The sequence below is a fragment of the Bison bison genome, unplaced genomic scaffold (assembly GCF_000754665.1).
Source record: "Bison bison bison isolate TAMUID 2011002044 unplaced genomic scaffold, Bison_UMD1.0 scf7180017864136, whole genome shotgun sequence".
Lineage (NCBI taxonomy): Eukaryota > Metazoa > Chordata > Mammalia > Artiodactyla > Bovidae > Bison > Bison bison.
The window spans coordinates 2572741-2593763 of NW_011494708.1; the positions used below are offsets into that span (position 1 = coordinate 2572741).

The 21023-nt window shown below is 43.1% G+C and overlaps 1 protein-coding gene across 1 annotated transcript in view; it reads right to left on the reverse strand.

Moving 5' to 3' along the window:
* CCDC149 (coiled-coil domain containing 149) overlaps positions 1-21023 on the reverse strand; it is a 72920-nt gene that overhangs the window by 38402 nt on the left and 13495 nt on the right. Inside the window, exon 3 of the mRNA XM_010839918.1 lies at positions 14269-14376. Coding sequence (XP_010838220.1) covers positions 14269-14376 — 108 coding nt within the window. The remainder of the gene's footprint in view (positions 1-14268; positions 14377-21023) is intronic.

The following is a 21023-nucleotide window of genomic DNA, read 5'->3' on the forward strand; positions in this document are numbered from 1 at the left end:
GTTTTTGAAATATGAACAGGCTGAGAATTTTCCAAATCTTTAAATTCTGATCCCTTTTTGCTGAACAATTTCATCTTCAAACCATCTCTCTCTTCTCACATTTTTTTTTCTTTTTTTTTTAATTTATTATTATTATTTTTAATTATTTTAAATTTTATTTTATTTTTAAACTTTACAAATTGTGTTAGTTTTGCCAAATATCAAAATGAATCCGCCACAAGCAGTCAGGAGAAACCAGGCTGCTTCTTCAACACTCGGCTTAGACATTTCTTCGAATATCCAACTTCATCACCTACAAGTTTTACCTTCTATAAAGCAACAGGACCTAATCACAATTCAACCAAGTTTCCCTGGTGGCTCAGATGGTAAAGACTCTGCCTGCAATGCAGGACACCCAGGTTCAATCCCTGGGTCAGGAAGATCCCCTGGAGAAGGGAATGGCTACCCACTATTCTCCAGGTATTCTTGACTGGAGAATCCCATGGGCAGAGGAGCCTCTGGTGGACTACAGTTCATGGCTCACAAAGATTCGGACATGACTGAGTGACTAACACACAAGAAAGATGGCCTTTGCCCAGCGTCCAATAACATGTTCCTCATTTGCATGTAAGACCTCATCGGGATGGCCTTTACCGTCCATATTTCTACCAACATTCTGTTCAGGATGACTTAAGTATCTCCACGAAGACTGAAGCTTTCTCTACAGCTCCCTCTCTCTCTTTTCTTCTCAGTCCTCACCAGAATTGCCCCTACTTCATAGCAATGCTGTGAAGGACAATAGGCTTTTTCTAGCAGGGGCCTCAAAATTCTTGCAACCTTTCTACCCACTACCCAGTTCCAAAGCTGCTTCCACACTGTTGTAGCAGCACCCCACTTCTCAGAACCAATTTCTGTCTCAGTCTATTTAGGCTGCTATTACAGAATACTATAGACGGAGTAGCTGATAAACAGCAAACATTTATTTCTCACAGATGGAGGCTAGGAAGTCCAAGATCAAAGCCCTGGTAGATATTTTGTCTAGTGAGGGCCCACTTTCTGGTTCATAGTCATCTGTCTTCTCACTATGTCCTCACTTGGCCAAGGGGGCAAAAGAGCTTACTGGGGTCTCTTTTACGAGGGTACTAATTCCATTCATGTCAGCTCTGCCACCCTGAATCACCCAAATCACCTAATCACCCAAAGGCCTCAGCACCTAATACCATCTCATTTCAGACTGGGTTCCAATGTACAAATTTTGGTGGGGGGCATATTCCATAGTGAGTCCATAGTGAGGGTAAGAGCTATCTTGTAGACAGGACAGTTAAGTACAGCTGCCCAGCCTGTGCACTGCACAACTCCAACTCTGGGGATGGTCTCCATCCTTGCAATGCAAAGATACAATGCAATGATCACTCTCTGAAGAGCTTTGAAAGTGCAATCCCCAATTATAGCTGGTATGGCTATAATCCTCATCCAATGACTCTCTATTTGCCAGAATTACTGGGAGGACTAGATGAAAAAGTGAACAGGAAATAGATGTGAGCCCTTCCTCACCCTGGTCCTTGCATACTTCTGCAAATAGCATGCCTAGGGAGAGGTCAGCACCAAAAGCCATTTATTAAACATTCAGCTGCCGGTGTTGTGCTGGGTGACTTAAAAAACAAGTTCCTGCCTCTCTTGTCTTTATCGGTTTTTTCCACATCCTCTCCGATTGCCCCCTGACCTTCTGAAATACCCTTGATAAAATTAGACACAAGAGCTTTAAATGGCTCCAAGTAGGCAATTCTATTGTGTATACCAAAGTTCAAATTCCTAGACCTATATGACAAATCCAGTTCTAGCTTTAAACAAAAGAATTTGTCACTTAAAGAACAACAAAAAAACATAATACAGCAGTTTTCATTGTCTTCTTCCCAGGCTCTGGAGATCACCATGCACACACTCATTAGTGTGCATCAGTGAATGTTTCCCAGTTAATGAGCACCCAGTTTGGGCCAAACAACATGCTAGAAGCTTTCCTTACACACAGTAGCTCCAGTGACTTCACTGCAATGGAATAAATTTGGGATAAATCGCAAAGCCCTTCTGAGAGCTGATGATGTATGAACTGCCCCCACCCGCTTCTCGACCCCAACTCTAACCACCTCTCTTATTCACCAGCTTCACTGGCTTCCCTTCAGCCCCTGCTTCTGCCCGCCTCTGGGCCTCAGCACTTGCTCTCCCCACAGGTCTGTGCAGAACCCACGTCTTCTGTCTCTTTCAGGTCACAGATCGAATGTCACCTCCTCTAGGAGGTCTTCCCTGAACACCATTGCTGAAGCGTTCACCTTCAAGTAAGTGCCCCAATGCCTTCACTGTGCTTCCAGAAATCAACTCGCTCATATGCTTATCCCTCCCACTGTCAGCTCCACCTCAGGGACCTCTCTGGCCACATGCACAGAAATATCTAGTGCTCATAGCAGGGTCCGGCTAGCCTCAGGGAGTCCTCAGATGCATCTTAGATACAGGAAGCCTCCGGTTTGCGGCTTCCCACAAGCCCAGGAGGCAGACACTGTCTGTTGTCTTCACAGGGGAGAGCCGTGGAGGGGCTGCAGCAGAGCCCTGAAGCCAGGGTCCTTGCCCGGGACCTGCGCTCAGACTGGGGTGTACACTTCCCCTCACCATCACATGCCAAGCCCTGTCCTCAGTGCTTACACACTGACCTGGTAAGTCCAACAAGCATCCCGTGATGTACTGTTCCGATCCCCGTGGAGACAGAGAGGTGGAGTGACTTGACCACCTCACAGACCTTAGAAATGGCAGGGCTGGGAGTTGAACCCTGGTGGTGAGGGTCCTGGAGGGAGCACTCTGCAGCCTCTCTCCTCACCGATGACAGCACTCACTGCCTGGAGCACTTCCCGTCTGACTTCCTTCAGGCCTCGGAACCAAGGGCGTGTGGACAGGAGTGCCTTCCTGACACCCAATGTAAGCAGTGCCCTCCAGGCTGCAGTCTACACAGCTCCATGCCTGTGAAGTCGCTCAGTCATGTTCAACTCTTTGTGACCCCATGGACTGTCACCTGCCAGGCTCCTCTGTCCATGGGATTCTCCAGGCAAGAATACTGGCGTGGCCAAGCCCTCCTCCAGGAGATCTTCCCTACCCAGGGATCCAACTCATATCTCTTATGTCTCCTGTATTGGCAGGAGGGTTCTTTACCTCTAGGGCCACCTGGGAAGCCCTACAGCTCTCTAGCCTGCTGTAACTTGTTGACTTAGTACTTAGCACTGTCTGACATATTTTACTGTATTCAATCAAATATAAGATTTTGTCAACTCTAAGACCTACCATTTTGCAACTCTAAAAAGGCTGGAAAATACCAGTCATCACTACATGATACCAATAACTACATCAGAGATGTTCAAACAGTGTTATACCATATATCTATCTATTTTCTCACTGTCCTTCTATGCCCACTTGAATAGAAGCTCCATGACAGCAGGAATTCAGTGGGTTGGTTTATTACCCTATTTCCAGACCAGAGAGTCAGGTTTTCAATGAAGATGTGTTGAATTGAATTGAACCGAACCACTCTCTGTGAGGCAAGTACCACTATTACCTCCACTGTACAGATGAGAACAACTGAGATAGAGAGAGGTCAGTTGGGCCAAGGAACTGGCCCAAGATCACACAGCTAGCAAGCTCCTGACTTATCTTCAGATAGTTCAGAACACATTGTTCCCAGGGGGACAAAATTTAGAGAGTTGTACAAAGCAGTTTTAAAGCTGCTTCAATTTGTTTTGATTTTAGTGTAATTTGGGTACATTGTAGTTGTTGTTTAGTCAGTAAGTCATGTCTGACTCTTTGCAACCCCATGGACTGTAGCCCATCAAACTTCTCTGTCCATGGGATTTCCTAGGCAACAATACTGAATTGGATCACCACTTCCTTCTCCAGGAGATCTTCCCAACCCAGGGATTCCTGCATTGCAGGTAGATTCTTTACTGCTGGGCCACCAGAGTATCCCAATTTGGGGGTGGTGTACTGTAAAATAAGTCTTCTGCCCAGGCTATAAGCTCATACAAACCAGAACAAGCTTAAATATGGTCTCTGAGACCAAATTCATTTGTCTAATTCATCTGACAATAAAGCATTAGGAAATGTTGAACTAGTCTGGCTGCTTGCTGAACTAACTGAGTGTTGCCTATGGTTCACTGTCAAGATCTCAGTTAAAGTAAGATATGACAGGGCCAGAACAGGTGAAGGGACCTTCTGGCTCATTTTAATTCTTGATTCAGTTCAGTTGCTCAATCATGTCCGACTCTTTGCGACCCCATGGACTGCAGTACGCCAGGCCTCCCTGTCCATCACCAACTCCCGGAGTTGACTCAAACTCATCTCAATTGAGTTGATGACACCATCCAACCATCTCATCCTCTGTTGTCCCTTTCTCCTCCCACCTTCAATCTTTCCCAGCATCAGGGGCTTTTCAAATGAGTCAGTTCTTCGCATCAGGTGGCCAAAGTATTGGAGTTTCAGCTTCAGCATCAGTCCTTTCAATGAATATTCAGGACTGATTTCCTTTAGGATGGACTGGTTGGATCTCCTTGCAGTCCAAGGGACTCTCAAGAGTTCTCTCCAACACCACAGTTCAAAAGCATCAATTCTTCAGCACTCAGCTTTCTTTATAGCCAACTCTCACATCCATACATGACTACTGAAAAAAACCATAGCTTTGACTAGCATACCTTTGCTGGCAAAGTAATGTCTCTGCTTTTTAATATGCTGTCTAGGTTGGTCATAACTTTTATCCCAAGGAGTAAGCATCTTTTAATTTCATGGCTGCAGTCACCATCTGCAGTGATTTTGGAGCCCAACAAAATAAAGTCTGTCACTGTTTCCACTGTTTCCCCATCTATTTGCCACGAAGTGATGGGACCAGTTGCCATGATCTTAGTTTTCCAAATGTTGAGTTTTAAGCCAACTTTTTCACTCTCCTCTTTCATTTTCATTAAGAGGCTCTTTAGTTCTTCTTCGCTTTCTGTCATAAGGGTGATGTCATCTGCATATCCAAGGTTATTGATATTTCTCCCAGCAATCTTGATTTCAGCTTGTGCTTCATCCAGTCCAGCGTTTCTCATGATGTACTCTGCATATAAGTTAAATAATCAGGGTGACAATATACAGCCTTGATGTACTCCTTTTCCTACTTGGAACCAGTCTGTTGTTCCATGTCCAGTTCTAACTGTTGCTTCCTGACCTGCATACAGATTTCTCAGGAGGCAGGTCAGGTGGTCTGGTATTCCCATGTCTTTAAGAATTTTCCAGAGTTTGTTGTGGTCCACACAGTCAAAGGCTTTCGCATAGTCAGTAAAGCAGAAATAGATGTTTTTCTGGAACTCTCTTACTTTTTCAATGATCCAACAGATGTTGGCAATTTGATCTCTGGTTCCTCTGTCTTTTTTAAAACCAGCCTGAACATCTGTACATTCACAGTTCATGTACTATTGAAGCCTGGCTTGGAGAATTTTGAGCATTAGTTTACTAACGTGTGAGATGAGTGCAACTGTGGGGTAGTTCGAGCATTCTTTGGCATTGCCTTTCTTAGGGATTGGAAAGAAAACAGACCTTTTCCAGTCCTGTGGCCATTGCTGAGTTTTCCAAATTTGCTGGCATATTGAGTGCAGCACTTTCACAGCATCATCTTTTAGGATTTGAAATAGCTCAACTGGAATTTCATCACCTCCACTAACTTTATTCATAGTGGTGCTGCCTAAGGCCCATTTGACCTCACATTCCAGGATGTCTGGCCCTAGGTGAGTGATCACACCATCGTGGTTATCTGGGTCATGAAGATCTTTTTTGTATAGTTCTTCTGTATATTCTTGCCATTTCTTAATATCTTCTGCTTCTGTTAGGTTCATACCCTTTCTGTCCTTTATTGTGCCATCTTTGCATGAAATGTTCCCTTGGTATCTCTAGTTTTCTTGAATAGATCTCTAGTCTTTCCCATTCTATTGTTTTCCTCTATTTCTTTGCACTGATCACTGAGGAAGGCTTTCTTATCTCTCCTTGCTATTCTTAGGAACTCTGCATTCAAATGGGTATATCTTTCCTTTTCTCCTTTAGTTTCGCTTCCCTTTTTTTCACAGCTATTTGTAAGGCCTCCCCAGACAGCCATTTTGCTGTTTTGCATTTCTTTTTCTTGGAGATGGTCTTGATCCCTGTCTTCTGTACAATGTCATGAACCTCTGTCCATAGTTCTTCAGGCACTCTATCAGACCTAATCCCTTGACTCTATTTCTCACTTCTGCTGTATAATCGTAAGGGATTTGATTTAGGTCATACCTGAATGATCTAGTGGTTTCCCCCACTTTCTTCAGTTTAAGTCTGAATTTGGCAATAAGGAGTTCATGATCTGAGCCACAGTCAGCTCCTGGTCTTGGTTTTACTAACTGTATAGAGCGTCTTCATCTTTGGCTGCAAAAAATATAATCAATCTGATTTCGATATTGACCATCTGGTGACGTCCATGTGTAGAGTCTTCTCTTGTGTTGTTGGAAGAGGGTGTTTACTATGACCAGTGCGTTCTCTTGGCGAAACTCTATTAGCCTTTGCCCTGGTTCATTCTGTACTCCAAGGCCAAATTTGCCTGTTACTCCAGGTGTTTCTTGACTTCCTACTTTTGCATTCCAGTCCCCTGTAATGAAAAGGACATCTTTTTGGGGTGTTAGTTCTAGAAGGTGTTATAGGTCTTCACAGAAACTTTTAACTTCAGCTTCTTCAGCATTACTGGTCAGGGCATAGACTTGGATTACTGTTACATTGAATGGTTTGCCTTGGAAATGAACAGAGATCATTCTGTTGTTTTTGAGATTGCATCCAAGTATTGCATTTTGGACTCTTGTTGATTATGATGGCTACTTCATTTCTTCTAAGTGATTCTTGCTCACAGTAGTAGATATAATGGTCATCTGAGTTAAATTCACCCATTCCAGTCCATTTTAGTTCACTGATTCCTAAAACATCAACATTCACTCTTGCCATCTCTTGTTTGACCACTTAAATTTGCCTTGATTTTGGGACCTAACATTCCAGGTTCCTATGCAATATTGCTCTTTACATCATCAGACTTTGCTTCTATCACATCCACAACTTGGTGTTGTTTTTGCTTTGGCTCCATCTCTTCATTCTTTCTGGAATTATTTTTCCACTGATCTCCAGTAGCATATTGGGCACCTACCGACCTGGGGAGTTCATCTTTCAGTGTCCTGTTTTTTTTTTTACCTTTTCTTAACGTTCATGGGGTTCTCAAGGCAAGAATATTGAAGTGGTTTGCCATTCCCCTTTGCAGTGGACCACGTTTTGTCAGAACTCTCCACCATGATCCGTCCGTCTTGGGTGGCTCTACATGGCATGGTTCATAGTTGCATTGAGTTAGATTGATTCTTGGTAATTAATTTCTAATTACCCAGGGTTAGAGCTCTTCATTAGAGTGCCCTCTTCATGTGGGCTTCCCACAGGCTAGGACATCTCAGTGCTCCTTTGAAGCATAAAGAGGAAATGTTTATGAAGAGCTCTCTGATCCCTCATCCTGGACTGTTATAAACATCCACAGCTGAGCACTCTTTTTTTTTTTTTTTAAATAAAAACAAAGTCTACTTTAATAAATCACCTGCATGCTCATTAGTCAATCTTTATTCGCTGGTGGCTTTGCTCAATTGGTTTGCTTGCTGAATCTATCCAAAAGTCCCATGTCAATAGAGATACATTCACTGAAAGGGTCTATCATTTTATGGTGCCAATACCAGATAAAACAGAGTTATTTAAAGACTGTCAGCTGGTGTAACATAAAGCTCATTATTAAGGGCAAAACCTCATGTTTATGCACAATTGCAAACAGTTACATTTAAATTGGCCAGCAGGGGCCCAGTAAAAGTGACTGCCTGACACTGCCCACCTGACGTTCCTTGGTTTTGAGTGCCTCACATTGCATTATCGTTTTTCTGTACTAAAAGTGCTGTAACCTGTAAAATGAAGGAAACATAAAAGCAAGTGGACTAGAAAACCCAACAGAAACATGAGATGCCACTCCTGGTATATTCCATTAGGTGCTTATTCCACAAGGGGTACATAAAATGCAAGGTGCCAGGCTTCTCACCCCCAGTCTGTGTCTCTAATGGGAGGCATATGCCCACCTGGTCCACTGGAAACAGCTGATCAACAGGTAAAACGACCTTGAGATTCCTGGTGGAAATTTTATACAAGCGGACTCTAAGCTGATCCGGGCCCAGGTTGTGCTAAAGATACCAGCAATGTTTACCCTTCATGGAGTGCTTACTGGATGCCAGACACCATACTGCACCCTTTATAAACAATATTGATGGACACACACAATTCTAATCATTAAATCTCTTGTTTTCTTTTCTTCCTAGCACTAAACACTGTCTGATGATTGTGTATATAACTACTTAATTTTCTTACCCTCCATCTCCCCAACTAGACTGTATATCTGTGAGACTGGGTACCTTGTCTTTCTTATTCCTTGATGTAGTCATAGCACCTAGAACATTAATCAGCACACAGTGAGTTCCCAATTATGTATTGATGAATAATGATGAAAACTGACAGCAAGTCTATGTGAGATATCATTACTCCCATTTTACAGATGAGGAAACTGAGGCCCAGAGAGACAAATGACTTGCACAAGGTAAGAACATGCACACAGATCGTAACTGACAGAGCTAGAATATAAATCTGGTCTAGCAGTTTCCAAAGATGGACCTTCTGGACTACTCTAGACTATACCATTTGGCAGTGGGAGGCTAGAGCTGGCTCTTTCTGGAGTGCCAAGCTTTCTAACTTCCAATTCAGTGACTTCAATTTGCTGGCCTGATATTTAAATGTCATGGCACCAGTGTTTATACCACAGAAATTGGCACAGCACTACCAGCCAGGCTCCCTCTTAGGAGCAGCAGGTTCACCAGCCCCCTTCTGGATATCTGTGAGTCAAGTATGCTTGGTTGGTTTCGTGCCTCTTGTGTGCACATGTGCTCAGTTGCTTCAGTCGTGTCTGACTCTTTGTGACCCCGTGGACTGTAGCCCGCCAGGCTCCTCTGTCCATGGTATATCCCAGGCAAGAATACTGAAGTGGGTTGCCATTTCCCTCTCCAGGGGATCTTCCTGACCCAAAGATCAGACCTGGGTCTCCTGCATTGCAGGTAGATTCTTTACCGCTGAGCCACTGGGGACCTTTGTGCCTCTTACTGATTCTTAAATTCTCAAAGACCTCCTTCTTCCTCCCAGTCCCCTTTCCCTGAATCTTCTCTTTTTCTAATGTCTGCTCAGAAGCGGAAGCAGGAGTATGGTGGGGGCAGGAAGGGAAGCTGTAATTCTCTCAGTAGGCTGCTTTCCAGACTTGAGGTCCTAGCACTGCTGGGTCTTCCCATGTAATTGGTCCTTATTCCTCACAGACGGACACACAAAGAACCCTGGGCAATCCACCCTCGTGAAGAGCTTTCCCCAGGGAGATTTGTGGAGGTGTAAGTCCTCCCTTCCTTCTTTAACCTTTCAGAGGTATAATTATCAAGAAAGGGGAGGACATCTACTAGGCTTCCCTTTTCCTGCCTCTCGTCTGGTTTGGACTGGGGCGTTGTATCTGTCTGCGAGCCTTGAGAAATTATTGGGCTATGCTCAGAGAATACTAGGTGATGTTGATCATGGAAGCCCACCATCCACCTGCCAGCCCTGTGTGAGTACCAAGCTGCTTGTAAACCAGGGTGGCAACAAATCTCTCAAGAGGCTGTTTGAAAATGCTTTATGGCACGTAGGGTTACAAGGCTCTAGCTGAACAAATGGAAAAATTAGTCTACCTTAAAATAACCAAGGCAAGTAATTTTCTATCACCTTGTTTCTTAAATGTACTTAACGTCTAGAATCTGGGCTTCCCAAAATATGGCAAAGGGTCATCAGTTAAAATGGCAACTTGAAGATAAAAAAAAAATAAATTCCACTTTAATAGTTGCTTCTAATTGATGCCATCAGCCCTTCTGTTCAGAATATAGGGAGTTAGGAATCAAACAACATCAATTATTATTTCTTGAATTGAATAGGCTTGAGCCAGTCTAGGAGCAGGAGTCTCATCCCACATCTACTTAGGCTCAGCCACAGCTCTCCCTGACCTCTCCAGGGGTTTCCCAAGGTCTCACAGGTTAGGTTTGGTTTTCTTCAGGTTTTTCTTGAATGGAATGGTTTGCTTTTTAACTCCTTTCTCCAGATTTCTAAATTAGTCTTCACCCCACAAAGCAAGTTAGTGACAACAACCAGACGGGCAGTCCGTCTGCTATTTTCATGTGTTCTTTTTCTTTTTCTCTTCCTCTTTCTTGAACTTTTTTGCTCTTTTTTTTTTACATTTCCTTTATTCATTTATTTATCCTATTCCATTGCTTCAGTAAAGATCTGTTATTAAATAGATACAGCCACTATGGAGAACAGCATGGAGACTCCTTAAAAAACTAGGAGTAAAACTCCCATATGACCCAGCAATCCCACTACTGAGCATATACCCTGAGAAAAACCATAATTCAAAAAGACACATGTATCTCAACATTCACTGCAGCACTATTTACAATAGCCAAGACATGGAAGCAACCTAGATGTCCATCAATAGATGAATGGATAAAGAAGTTGTGGTACATATACAAATGGAATATTACTCAGCCATAAAAAGGAACGAATTTGAATCAGTTGAACTAAGGTGGATGAACCTAGAGCCTGTTACACAGAGTGAAGTAAGTCAAAGAGAACAAATATATATGGAATCTAGAAAAATGGTACTGATCACACTATTTGCAGGGTGAAAAATGGTACTGATCACACTATTTGCAGGGTGAAAAATGGTACTGATCACACTATTTGCAGGGTAGGAATAGAGACACAGATAGAGAATAACGGATGAAGGAGAGGGCAGATGAATTGAGAGAGTAGCCTCAAAACATATATGTTACCATGTGTAAAACAGATAGCTAGTGGGAAGTTGCTGTAACACAGGGAGCCCAACCCAGTGCTCTGTGACAACCTAGAGGAGTGGGATAGAGTATGAGTTGGAGGGAGGCTCAAGAGGGAGGGGGTATTTATGTAGACTTATAGCTGATTCACATTGTTGTTTGGCAGAAACCAACACAACATTGTAAAGCAATTATCCTACGATTAAAAATTTTAAAAGATCTATTAAATAAAATCTATGCATCACAAACTAAGAATGCTAATTCCTACGGATACCAGGAATTTGGCCTGCAAAGGGTTTGCGCTTATGGGTGGAGAGCCACAAAAGTACAAGCAGAGGGGAAAGAGTAGGACACTGTTGGTGTGTGCAGGAAAGCCCCTAAGGGTTGGAGAAGGCTACATCTGACCTATGACCTGAAAGATGAGCGGGAGTTTGCGGAAGTAAAGGGGAAGAGTGTTCCAGACTGTGGCAGCAGGTGCAAAGGCCCTGAGGCACACGGCAGTATGGCTCCAGAAAGAGGCTGAAATGAGCACTGCAGGGTGGAGGTATGAGGCGACTAATGGCAAGAGATGTGGCTGGAGAAATTAGGAGGGGCTAGATAATAGGGATCAGCACACCAAGGTAGAGAGATCGGACTGGATTCAGAAGGTGATGGGAAGGTTGGAGCTGTGAGTGATGCAATGAATAAAAAGCAAAGGTGGGGTTAACTCATTTCCTACCACACTCATGGCCACCCTTCAACAGAGGCCTCTAAGCTTCTCATGATGGCTGGTGTCATTACTGAATGAGTCATCTGGCCTTAATGCTGATGACTGGGGGTGAGGGTAGCGGGGAGGATGAACATGACTCACAGGGGGCTGAAAATAAACCAGCCCTATTACTTTAGATGCAAATGAGAATAAATGGAATTTCTGGGGCTCACTGTAGCTGGTCTATTTTGAGGAGGAGAGGTCTGGATACTGAGATACAGGGTCTACTGAACATTATAACATCTTCCCTGCACCTTTTGGCAAGCAAATTACTTCACAGGCCATGAAAATGAGTCACTAAATCCTAAACCTTGGTTGAGAAAAGCAAGTTTGATAAATGTGTTCAGCTACTGGAATAAAGACCCAGAATGCAGGCAAATCATGAAGTTCAGATGGTGCCAATGCAAAAGCAGCCCCAGACCTGCACTTAGTATTTCACACACACTCACACACACACACTTACGTGCACACCCCCTCCCTTTCTTTCCTTGAAATATCAGTTGCAAATGTCAATGCCTAGAATATCTCATGCCTACAAAGTGATACAATTATAAGTGACCAAAAGGTGAGACAGAGGTGTGTTTAGGAGAGTTGGGGGTAGCCCAGAAAATAAAAAAGAAAAGAAGCAAAAAAATCAGTCAAGAAGAACCATGAATCCAAATATCACGTTTCAAAATGTTTTAGTATTTTGTGGATTTATATCACTTCCAAGTGTATTAGTCACTTAGTCGTGTCCAACTCTTTGCGACCCCATGGACTGTAGCCCGCCAGGCTCCTCTCTCCATGGCATTCTCCAGGCAAGAATACTGGAGTGGGTTGCCATTTACTTCTGCAGGGCTTCTTTTGGAGCCAGGGATTTAACCCAGGTCTCCTGCATTGCAGGCAGATTCTTTACTGTCTGAGCCATCAAGGAAGCCCCATTTCATCTCAAAATTCCTGCAATATTTTTACACATTTAAAGGACAGGATTGTACATGCCTGATTTTAGTCTCTGGAAAAACTTACTCTGATGTTATAACTTGTGGGAGTGACTAAGAAGGCCTGGCCTTTAATTTTTGACCAAACACCTAGGTTACAGAGCTTAAATCATTTTGGAAGGCCTGATTAGCTTGTCTAAGGTTAATTAGTACCTTTCTTAGGCATTCTCATCCCCCTCCTATTTCATGACTGAGAATAGTAGAGCTTACTTTTGCAAATATAGTATGTTAAATCCAAGAGTTTTTTAAAAAATTTTAAAGGCAGACTAAGTGGAGAAGTGGAGAAGGCAATGGCAACCCACTCCAGTACTCTTGCCTGGAAAATCCCATGGAAGGAGGAGCCTGGTAGGCTTCAGTCCATGGGGCCACAAAGAGTCAGACACGACTGAGTGACTTCACTTTCCCTTTTCACTTTCATGCATTGGAGAAGGAAATGGCAACCCACTCCAGTGTTCTTGCCTGGAGAATCCCAGGGACGGGGGAGCCTGGTGGGCTGCCATCTATGGGGTCGCACAGAGTCAGACACGACTGAAGTGACTTAGCAGCAGCAGCAGCAAGTGGAGAAGAGGCTGCGTAGAGGACTCCCCAGTACGCCCTTAGGTTGAGCCCCTTCAGCCAGCAGTAAACACACAATCCTCTCTGCTCTTTTGTCATGGAAGGGTTCTCTGGATGATCCAGACACTTCCGTGCATTTTTTTAAAAAAGAATGAGCATCTTTCAAAATGGCACCTCCTGATCACCAATGACTCCCAGCAACGCTGAACATGCCCATCATTTGTCAGGGGATTTGGTGCCATTCAAAAGACATTTCCCAAGAAAGCACCTCCTTCCATGTAGTTTTCTTGAGTCAAACTCCAAAGGCCATCCCTGCTGTGAAAGCTGCCTCTAGCAAGAAGTTAAAATTGAAGTTATCTTGGCAAAACAGGAAATTATTTGGGGGGCGGGGGACAGAATTAAACTTGGGTAGTTTTTCTTCCTTTTCTCAATTGTACTTTTGTTCACAGCTTCAGCTGGGAGAGAGAGTGTTCACATTTAGTTTGGAGTTTATGAGTTCATATTTTATAATTAACGTTGCCAACAGGGGAGTTTGATTAATACCAAGCAGTGGATTTTGAGCAATGTTCCATACAAATTGCCAAATTTAGCAATAAAATAAATTGGTTATGTGAACATAATTAGTAGGATGACTACTTAAAATTCAAAACCGAATGTGAATAATTCCAAATCATCTGAGCCACAAATCCATTATTTGTATAGAAGGGAGAAAGTATAACATTTGGGTTTTATTTTGCCCTCAACCACAATGTTATTCGGCACCAAGCTGAACATAATGAAACTTCTACAATGGGTTGTGACAATATTTTAGAGCAACCCAGAAACATACACAGAGGCATGTGCACGCATACATGCAAAGGGAATGTAATAAAGATAAGAAATGCTGAACTGAATTTCCATTGTAAATGTAAAAATCTATAACAAATTTTTACACAAATGCTGTATTACATTTTTCTGATGCACCATACATAAACCTATGGCATAAAACTACTCAGGAGAGCTTCTTGTCTTTAAATATTCACAGTACCTTATTGTCACCCTGGACTTCTCCGAGCCTTTGCTGAAGTTCTTTAATTTCTTCTCCCAGATGTTTATTTCGGTCCTGAGAATCTCTCAATAGTTGTGCAAGATTAGCCTGCAAATATCAACACATTATGAAATATAATCAGAAATGGAGGAGTGGAGAAATGTGACGTTTTATTAGGCTTATTGCAGTCAGCATCCAAGCCCAGCTGAAGCACACAAAGCCCTTTAGAGTAAACACATGTACGAATATAGCGAGTGTGAAAATCATGCCACTACAACCGCGTGGAGGGAAATAAAATTGGCCATGAACCTCAATTTGGGAATGTTCTTTATTTCCAGAATGGCTCACAGACAAGTGATGGAGGACGTGGTGTTACTTGACGTTTTTTTTAAAAGAGCTCCTCATGAAAACTCTTACAAGCAGTCCTAGAGTTCAATGCTAACTTTGGGCCAACAATAATGGAAAAGTTTCATTTCCTTGTTTGGATAGTTTTTTCCTTCAAATAGATCATGTTTAATGAACTTTTCTTTGCCACCTTAATGCCCAGAATTTTGATCAAAAAAAAAATCAGTCAGACAAGAGACTGGTAAGGTATCATGATTACAGAAATCAGGATCCAGGGTAATGCAACAACTTCCTAGGCTGCTTTGCTCACCTCCTTATTCCCCTGTTCTAGTTCCCAGAGTACCAAACAGCCAGGATGAGCGCCTTCCAGTCCAGTCTTTGTAATGGCATCGCTTCCTTAAGATTTCTTCCTGCTCAGACCAGATCCCGCTAGCCCACATGGGCAGTTCTCCCCTCCTTCAGTCCAGCTTCATCAACACATCATAGCCAGTTCCTCTGGACCGCTTGAGCATCCTTTACCATGCTCCCACCCTTCTCAGGTTCCCTGAACTTGAATTTACATCTGTTCCCAAACTATGTGCATGCTTTCATCTATTCAAGCTTGTAACTTACTATTCAACTTTACCTCCCAAGGCTGCTGCTTCTATACTATTCAAATTTTGCTAATTTGTTCTAATTCTCACCTTGCTTATTGTGCTCTTATCTAACGTCAACAAGAAGAAACGAACTATTCAAAGGTACAGATTCTTTTTCCTCTTTCCTAAGCCTCCAAGGACATTGCTCCAGGAAGTGCTCTCATTTCAGCAAATGTTTTAAAGACTCCTGATGAATAAATGAATGAAGGAAGGAGGGAGGCAAGCAAGCCAGCAATCGGAATATGACTCCTGAAGAGGCATTTTTCAGAAACAGTCATACAAGGGGTTTGAGAGTCATCTTTTAGATTCCTGCCCTGTGATAGCTGAAGAAACTCAAATCCAGAGACTTTGTGGATGAGTGCAAATGCAGTTGGCTAAATCTCCAGACTTCAATGCTAATACTTCCAGGAATACTCAGTTATGTTAGGTAATTAAAGGGGAATGAAAGTGAAAGACTAAACCTTGGCTCACGCTTGACTCCTCGCTTTATTTCATCTCCCATATTCCAGCCATTGGAATATCCAGCATCTCTACTGTCAAGGTAGGCCCCATTCAGCTCCTCGCAAGCCCACCTTCTGGCAGTTCCCCGCATAGTGCAGGCAGGACCCATCTCAGCATCTCTCCCTCTGTCAGTTCTCTTGGACTAGAATGCTCTCCCTCCCAGATACCTCTTGGCTCACTCCCTGACCTTTTTGAGGTCTTTGTTCAAAGTGCATCATTTCAAAAGGCCCATGTGGACCACTGTCTAATGGTGCAAACTGCCCACCTCCCCTGAATGCCCAAGCCCTTTCCCCTGCACTACTTTTTATTTCCATGGCACTTCCATCTCTTAACATACCATGTAATTTACTTTCTTGTTTATTGCCATATGTTGACATATGTTTATTGCTCAGTGTTTATTTCCCGTCTCTCTCTCCCTAGTAAGAGATAAGTTCTGTTAAGGGCAAGGAACCTTGTTCTCTCTACTGGTCTACCTCGAGAACCTAGTGGATGCTCCATAAATATTTCTTATATTAAAGATAATAGGTTGAGTCTGAAGATTGTGGTCTTAGCCTAGAAATGTCTGGAATAATAAAAAACTGAAACCAGTTCATAGAACGTAACATTGCATAGAAACCCCGCTCATCCCCACTTGGCAGGATTCAACCCAGCCCTGATTTCCACTTGCTTATTTGTGAACATTATTCAAAAACGTTATCTAATTCTCAACCCCATATTTGCAAAGCTCATATCTTGTAATAGTTGTTTTCCAATTTTCCCAGATTCCTGTCCTTATCAGATAAAAATTTGGTGAAGGATAAGGAAAATTCACCCCCACTTTGCAGGCAGGAGAGCAAACAAACAAGAGATACTATGATCAACAGACGACTTTTGGAAATTTCTCCAGAAGGAATCATAGACTAAGTTGGGTCCCAGTTCTGCCACTAACTGGACTGGGTGACCTTAAGTAAGTCTCTTAACCTCTTGAGTTTCTTCACCTATGAAATGGAGCTAACCATACATAGTTCATGTAATAAGTTGATACTTTCACTGAATAATGAACCTAGGACATCTTCTACAGTGCTTGATGTATAGTAGACACTGGTTAAAGGCTGGTCATCTCTCGTTGACTCTGCCCTTCCAGTGGCTCCAACTCACTCACTCAGTGGACAGTTGGGCAGATTGGCAGAAAGGCTCCTTGGATACAGCTGTCTCCTTTGTCATCCTGCCACTGCACTCAGTCACCCATTCATTTAGACAACAAATTTAGGGAGTGCCCACTATGTGTCAGGCACAATTTTTAGACTCTGGAGATACAACAGTGAGCAATACAAAGTCTTGTGAAATGAAGTATTTCCTGCCATATCGGTGGGCAAGAAATGTCACAGCCATCCATGATTTCTGGCCTCCTAATGTGAATGGGGGCTCCCAAAAGGGAACACTATGCCAGCGATCCGGCAGATGCCGCCATCCCCCAAAGGCGATTGCTGAGGAGTGGGGGTAGGGGGCTGCAAGAAGCAGCCATCCGCCACACCTGCCACCCCTTAAGGTGAACAAGGAATTAAGGATGTAAACATTCTAGAATCAGGATTTGGCCCCAGATAGTTGAGGTGCATATGAAAGGAATGAATTCAGTGAGCCCAGAGGCTTGCATCTTCCCATACATAGAAGAACACTAAATTCTTAGCTTGATATCTGGTTTTCCTAACTACTTAACAATAATCTTTGATGCTCAGACTGACTGCCTGGCCCCTTTATTGCAAACTTGTATATAGCCTGACTCTCTCCTGCCTCCTCGGAGCAGTTTTCTCAGAGCTATTGAGATGCTGCCTCCAGGGCTCAGACTCCTTAACATTCCCACCAAATCAAATAACTCGACTTTCAAAGTTGTGACTAATTTTTTAGTCCACAGCCCCTTGCCCTTGTAAACTTACATTTTAATAGATGACATTATATTCACTGTATTATATTTCAACAAAATGAATGATGACTGATGAGTTAAATGATGAGTACTATGTGAAACAAACACAGCAGGCAAAGGGACGGCGTGTGCCAGGGAAAGATCACAGAAGGTGTCGCAAGGAAGGCCACGTCTAAACCAAGACTTGGAAAAGGAGGAACAGCAAGCTTGAGGCTTGTGGATATCCTGGGGAAAGTTCCAGGTAGGGCGAAGGCAACCGGCTTCCTTCTCGCTCTCATATCACAAGATGTCCACTTTGGAAAACAGTTCAAAACCACTAGGGCAGGTTAACCCCAGGGACTGCAGTAGAGAGATGATTCAATTCTTGATTTTCTTTTCTGGGTTCCTCCCCTCCTTCTTGCAGCTCTCCTGTGCTAGCACAAAGTATCACAAGCGGGCAGCCTCTCCTTTTCCTCCAGGGAACTCCAGAACACTTCCCAGACATTAGCTCAGCAAGCATAATCCTTCCCCAGCAGATGGAGGGACAGGCACCCCACGCCACAGGGACTGGCCCAGAGGCAGGGTGCAAGGAGCAGCCCAGTGCTGGCTGGTGCGTGGTTGAAAGTGTCCTCAGGGAGTCTGCTGGCACCTGCACGCAGCATCTCAGCACCCCATCTGCAGGAGACACAGCAAAATTCACCTTCACAGGAGCCGGCTTCTCTTAAAACAGTGGAAGAGGTGTTCAGAAGGAAACGCTTGTGGGAGCAACAGTGAAAGTTAACAACAACAAAAATCTGCAACGTCCTTGACCTGCTGTTTCTGAATCAATCACTGCTTGAGCCCCTTAGGTGGGTGGGAAGACCCTGACCTTTGTTCGCAGATGTAACCACAATAGCTTAACCCACACAGCTTGAACTCATGGTGGTGAAAGACCCTAACCTCCAATCTGTCACAGATCAGTATTTGTGCAAAATACAAAGGAGATCAACTCCTAGGAAAACAAATTGAAGGAGACCTCAAGGCCCCAAGTGTTCCTTAGATTCACCTGACATAAAATCACACGTACTGTCAGACTGCTAGCAAGGAAATATATACATTTACCATATGTAAAATAGATAGCCAGTTGGAATTTGATGTATGATGCAGGGAACCCAAAGCCAGTGCTCTATGATAACCTGGAGGGATGGGGTGGGGAGGGAGGTGGGAAGGAGATTCAGGAGTGGGGGGACACATGTATGTCTATGGCTGATTCATGTTGATGTATGGCAGACACCATTACAATCCTGTAAATTAATTATCTTCTAATTAAAAAAAATATTTTAACACCTGCTCTCAATTCCTGCACTTATCTTTGTCACAGGGACGAGAAATGGCAGCTTGCAGCCTTTCACTGGTCCTTAGGCCCTGCTTTGAAGAGCATTCAGCCCAGAGATACTTCCTGGTATTTGGGTGTCAGAGCGAGGCAGGCACTCAGTTTATATATCAAAGGTTCCAGTGATATGTGAAGCAGAGGACGGGGCTGCTTTAGGAAACAGCGATTCAGAGACATAGTGATGTGATTGTCAAACATTATTTACTCTGCAGCCTGGCTGAAAAGAAATCTACTAAAATAAAGTCAAGCGTTTCGACAGTAACTGCAAAACAGTGGTTAATTAGAATCATATCTCCTCCAAGGGAATTCACCATAATCTACCCCAGCTTTCAAACTGACCCTTGGGGTAGGGAAGGGTGGGGGAGATCCCCCTTCTAAAGCAGGTGACTGTAATTTTCTTTCCCATTTCATAGGCTGGCTTACTTGTCAATACACAGTTCTTTTCTATGCAGTCCTTCCGCCTCCTCAACTCCCAAACGATAACTTTGAAAACTAGAAAATGACTATTCTGTTACAGTGCCTAATTCCTTGACAAACACCTTAAAGAACAAAAAAAAAAGAGAGAGAGAGAGAGAAAAGTAGTACATTTCAAAGCACTCAAAATAGAGGAGAAAAGTTCACACAATTCTTTTGACCAAAAATAACACCCATGACTCACACACATTCACTATAAGCATCCATCAAGCTAACACGCGGTGCCTGCTTATAATTTATCAGCTATGCAGAGCGTTTGTCTCTGTGTTATTGAGAAGGACTCTGTGACCATCAGTTTAGAATAGCTGCACGATGTAAAGGAAATGTCAGGGAAAAAGTGGCAGACCGTCTAACACTGGAAAGGATTTCACAGGGAAGAAAACAAAACCGAGAGATTATTTCCTCTAAGTCTCTGGGGCAGGGAGTAGCATAAATAGCAAAACATGAAAAGGTTTCAAAAGAAGCCTCTTTTAATATTCAGATATAGCCAGGGCTGATGTTAAAAGGTTGACATTTTCACTCTGATAACAGTGGGATGCTGAATATACTAGAGTATATTGTAGAAGCTATATATTTAAGTCACTCTTCTAGTTCGGAGTTTCTATATTAAAATTGTGATGAGGAAAAGAGAGAAGACAGATGTGATGAAAACATGGCTGGGAGACCCGAGGCTGAAAGGATTTTGCAGTTGTCTATTCCAACACACCTTCCTTTGTCAAGGATCCAGTCAACCCCCAGTTACAATGGATGTTCACAAAAGCGCCAGCCAAGGCCAGCCCCTGGTGTGGGGACTATGATGCTTGTGGAAATTCTCTCTGCACAGAGATGAAGACTACACATCCTGACAGTTGTTATAAATGCAGAAGTCTAGGAGTTGAGAGAGCTGTGTGCATCTTGCCCCAAACTCTCTGCTTTATTTTTGCAGAAATTCTCAGTGAGGCAGACTGGTCACATGGACAAGGGGAGCTGTCGTTGCTTTCTTCAAGTCCTGCTGCATCCTAAACTCTGGCTCTTGCCTCTACCACTGTGTTTAAATTCCTTCATAAATGTCAGAAAATACATAGAAATTTACACTATAGATGCAATACATTTTTTAAACTTATAAGAAGTGGTGGGAGGTTTTTTTTTTTTTTAATGGTATATCACATTGGCAATGACAATCTCTTTGAAGGACCCCTGTTTTTTAAGATCAAGTAACCAAGACTGGTTTACAAGGAGGGGAATTCAGGATATCTGTTACAAGAAGCAGCCCTAAATCTTTTAGGTGGGGAGACAAGATCCATTATTTACCAATTTTCTCACTGATGTAAGAAATGAAAAGTTGGACATGAGATCAGTATATGCCACCCCAAAATATACTCCTCTGCCATGAGAATTATTTTGATCTGAAGGCAATTGAGAATCAACAAACACTGAGAATGTTCTCCCTTCCCCGTTTCAGCCTAAAAACAGGGCATAAATTTCTATTTGTGAGGATCAGTAGTACCAGTATCCTCTCTGTAGTACCAGAAAGGGAAGAGCATCTCTTATCACCGGACACAGAGAACGG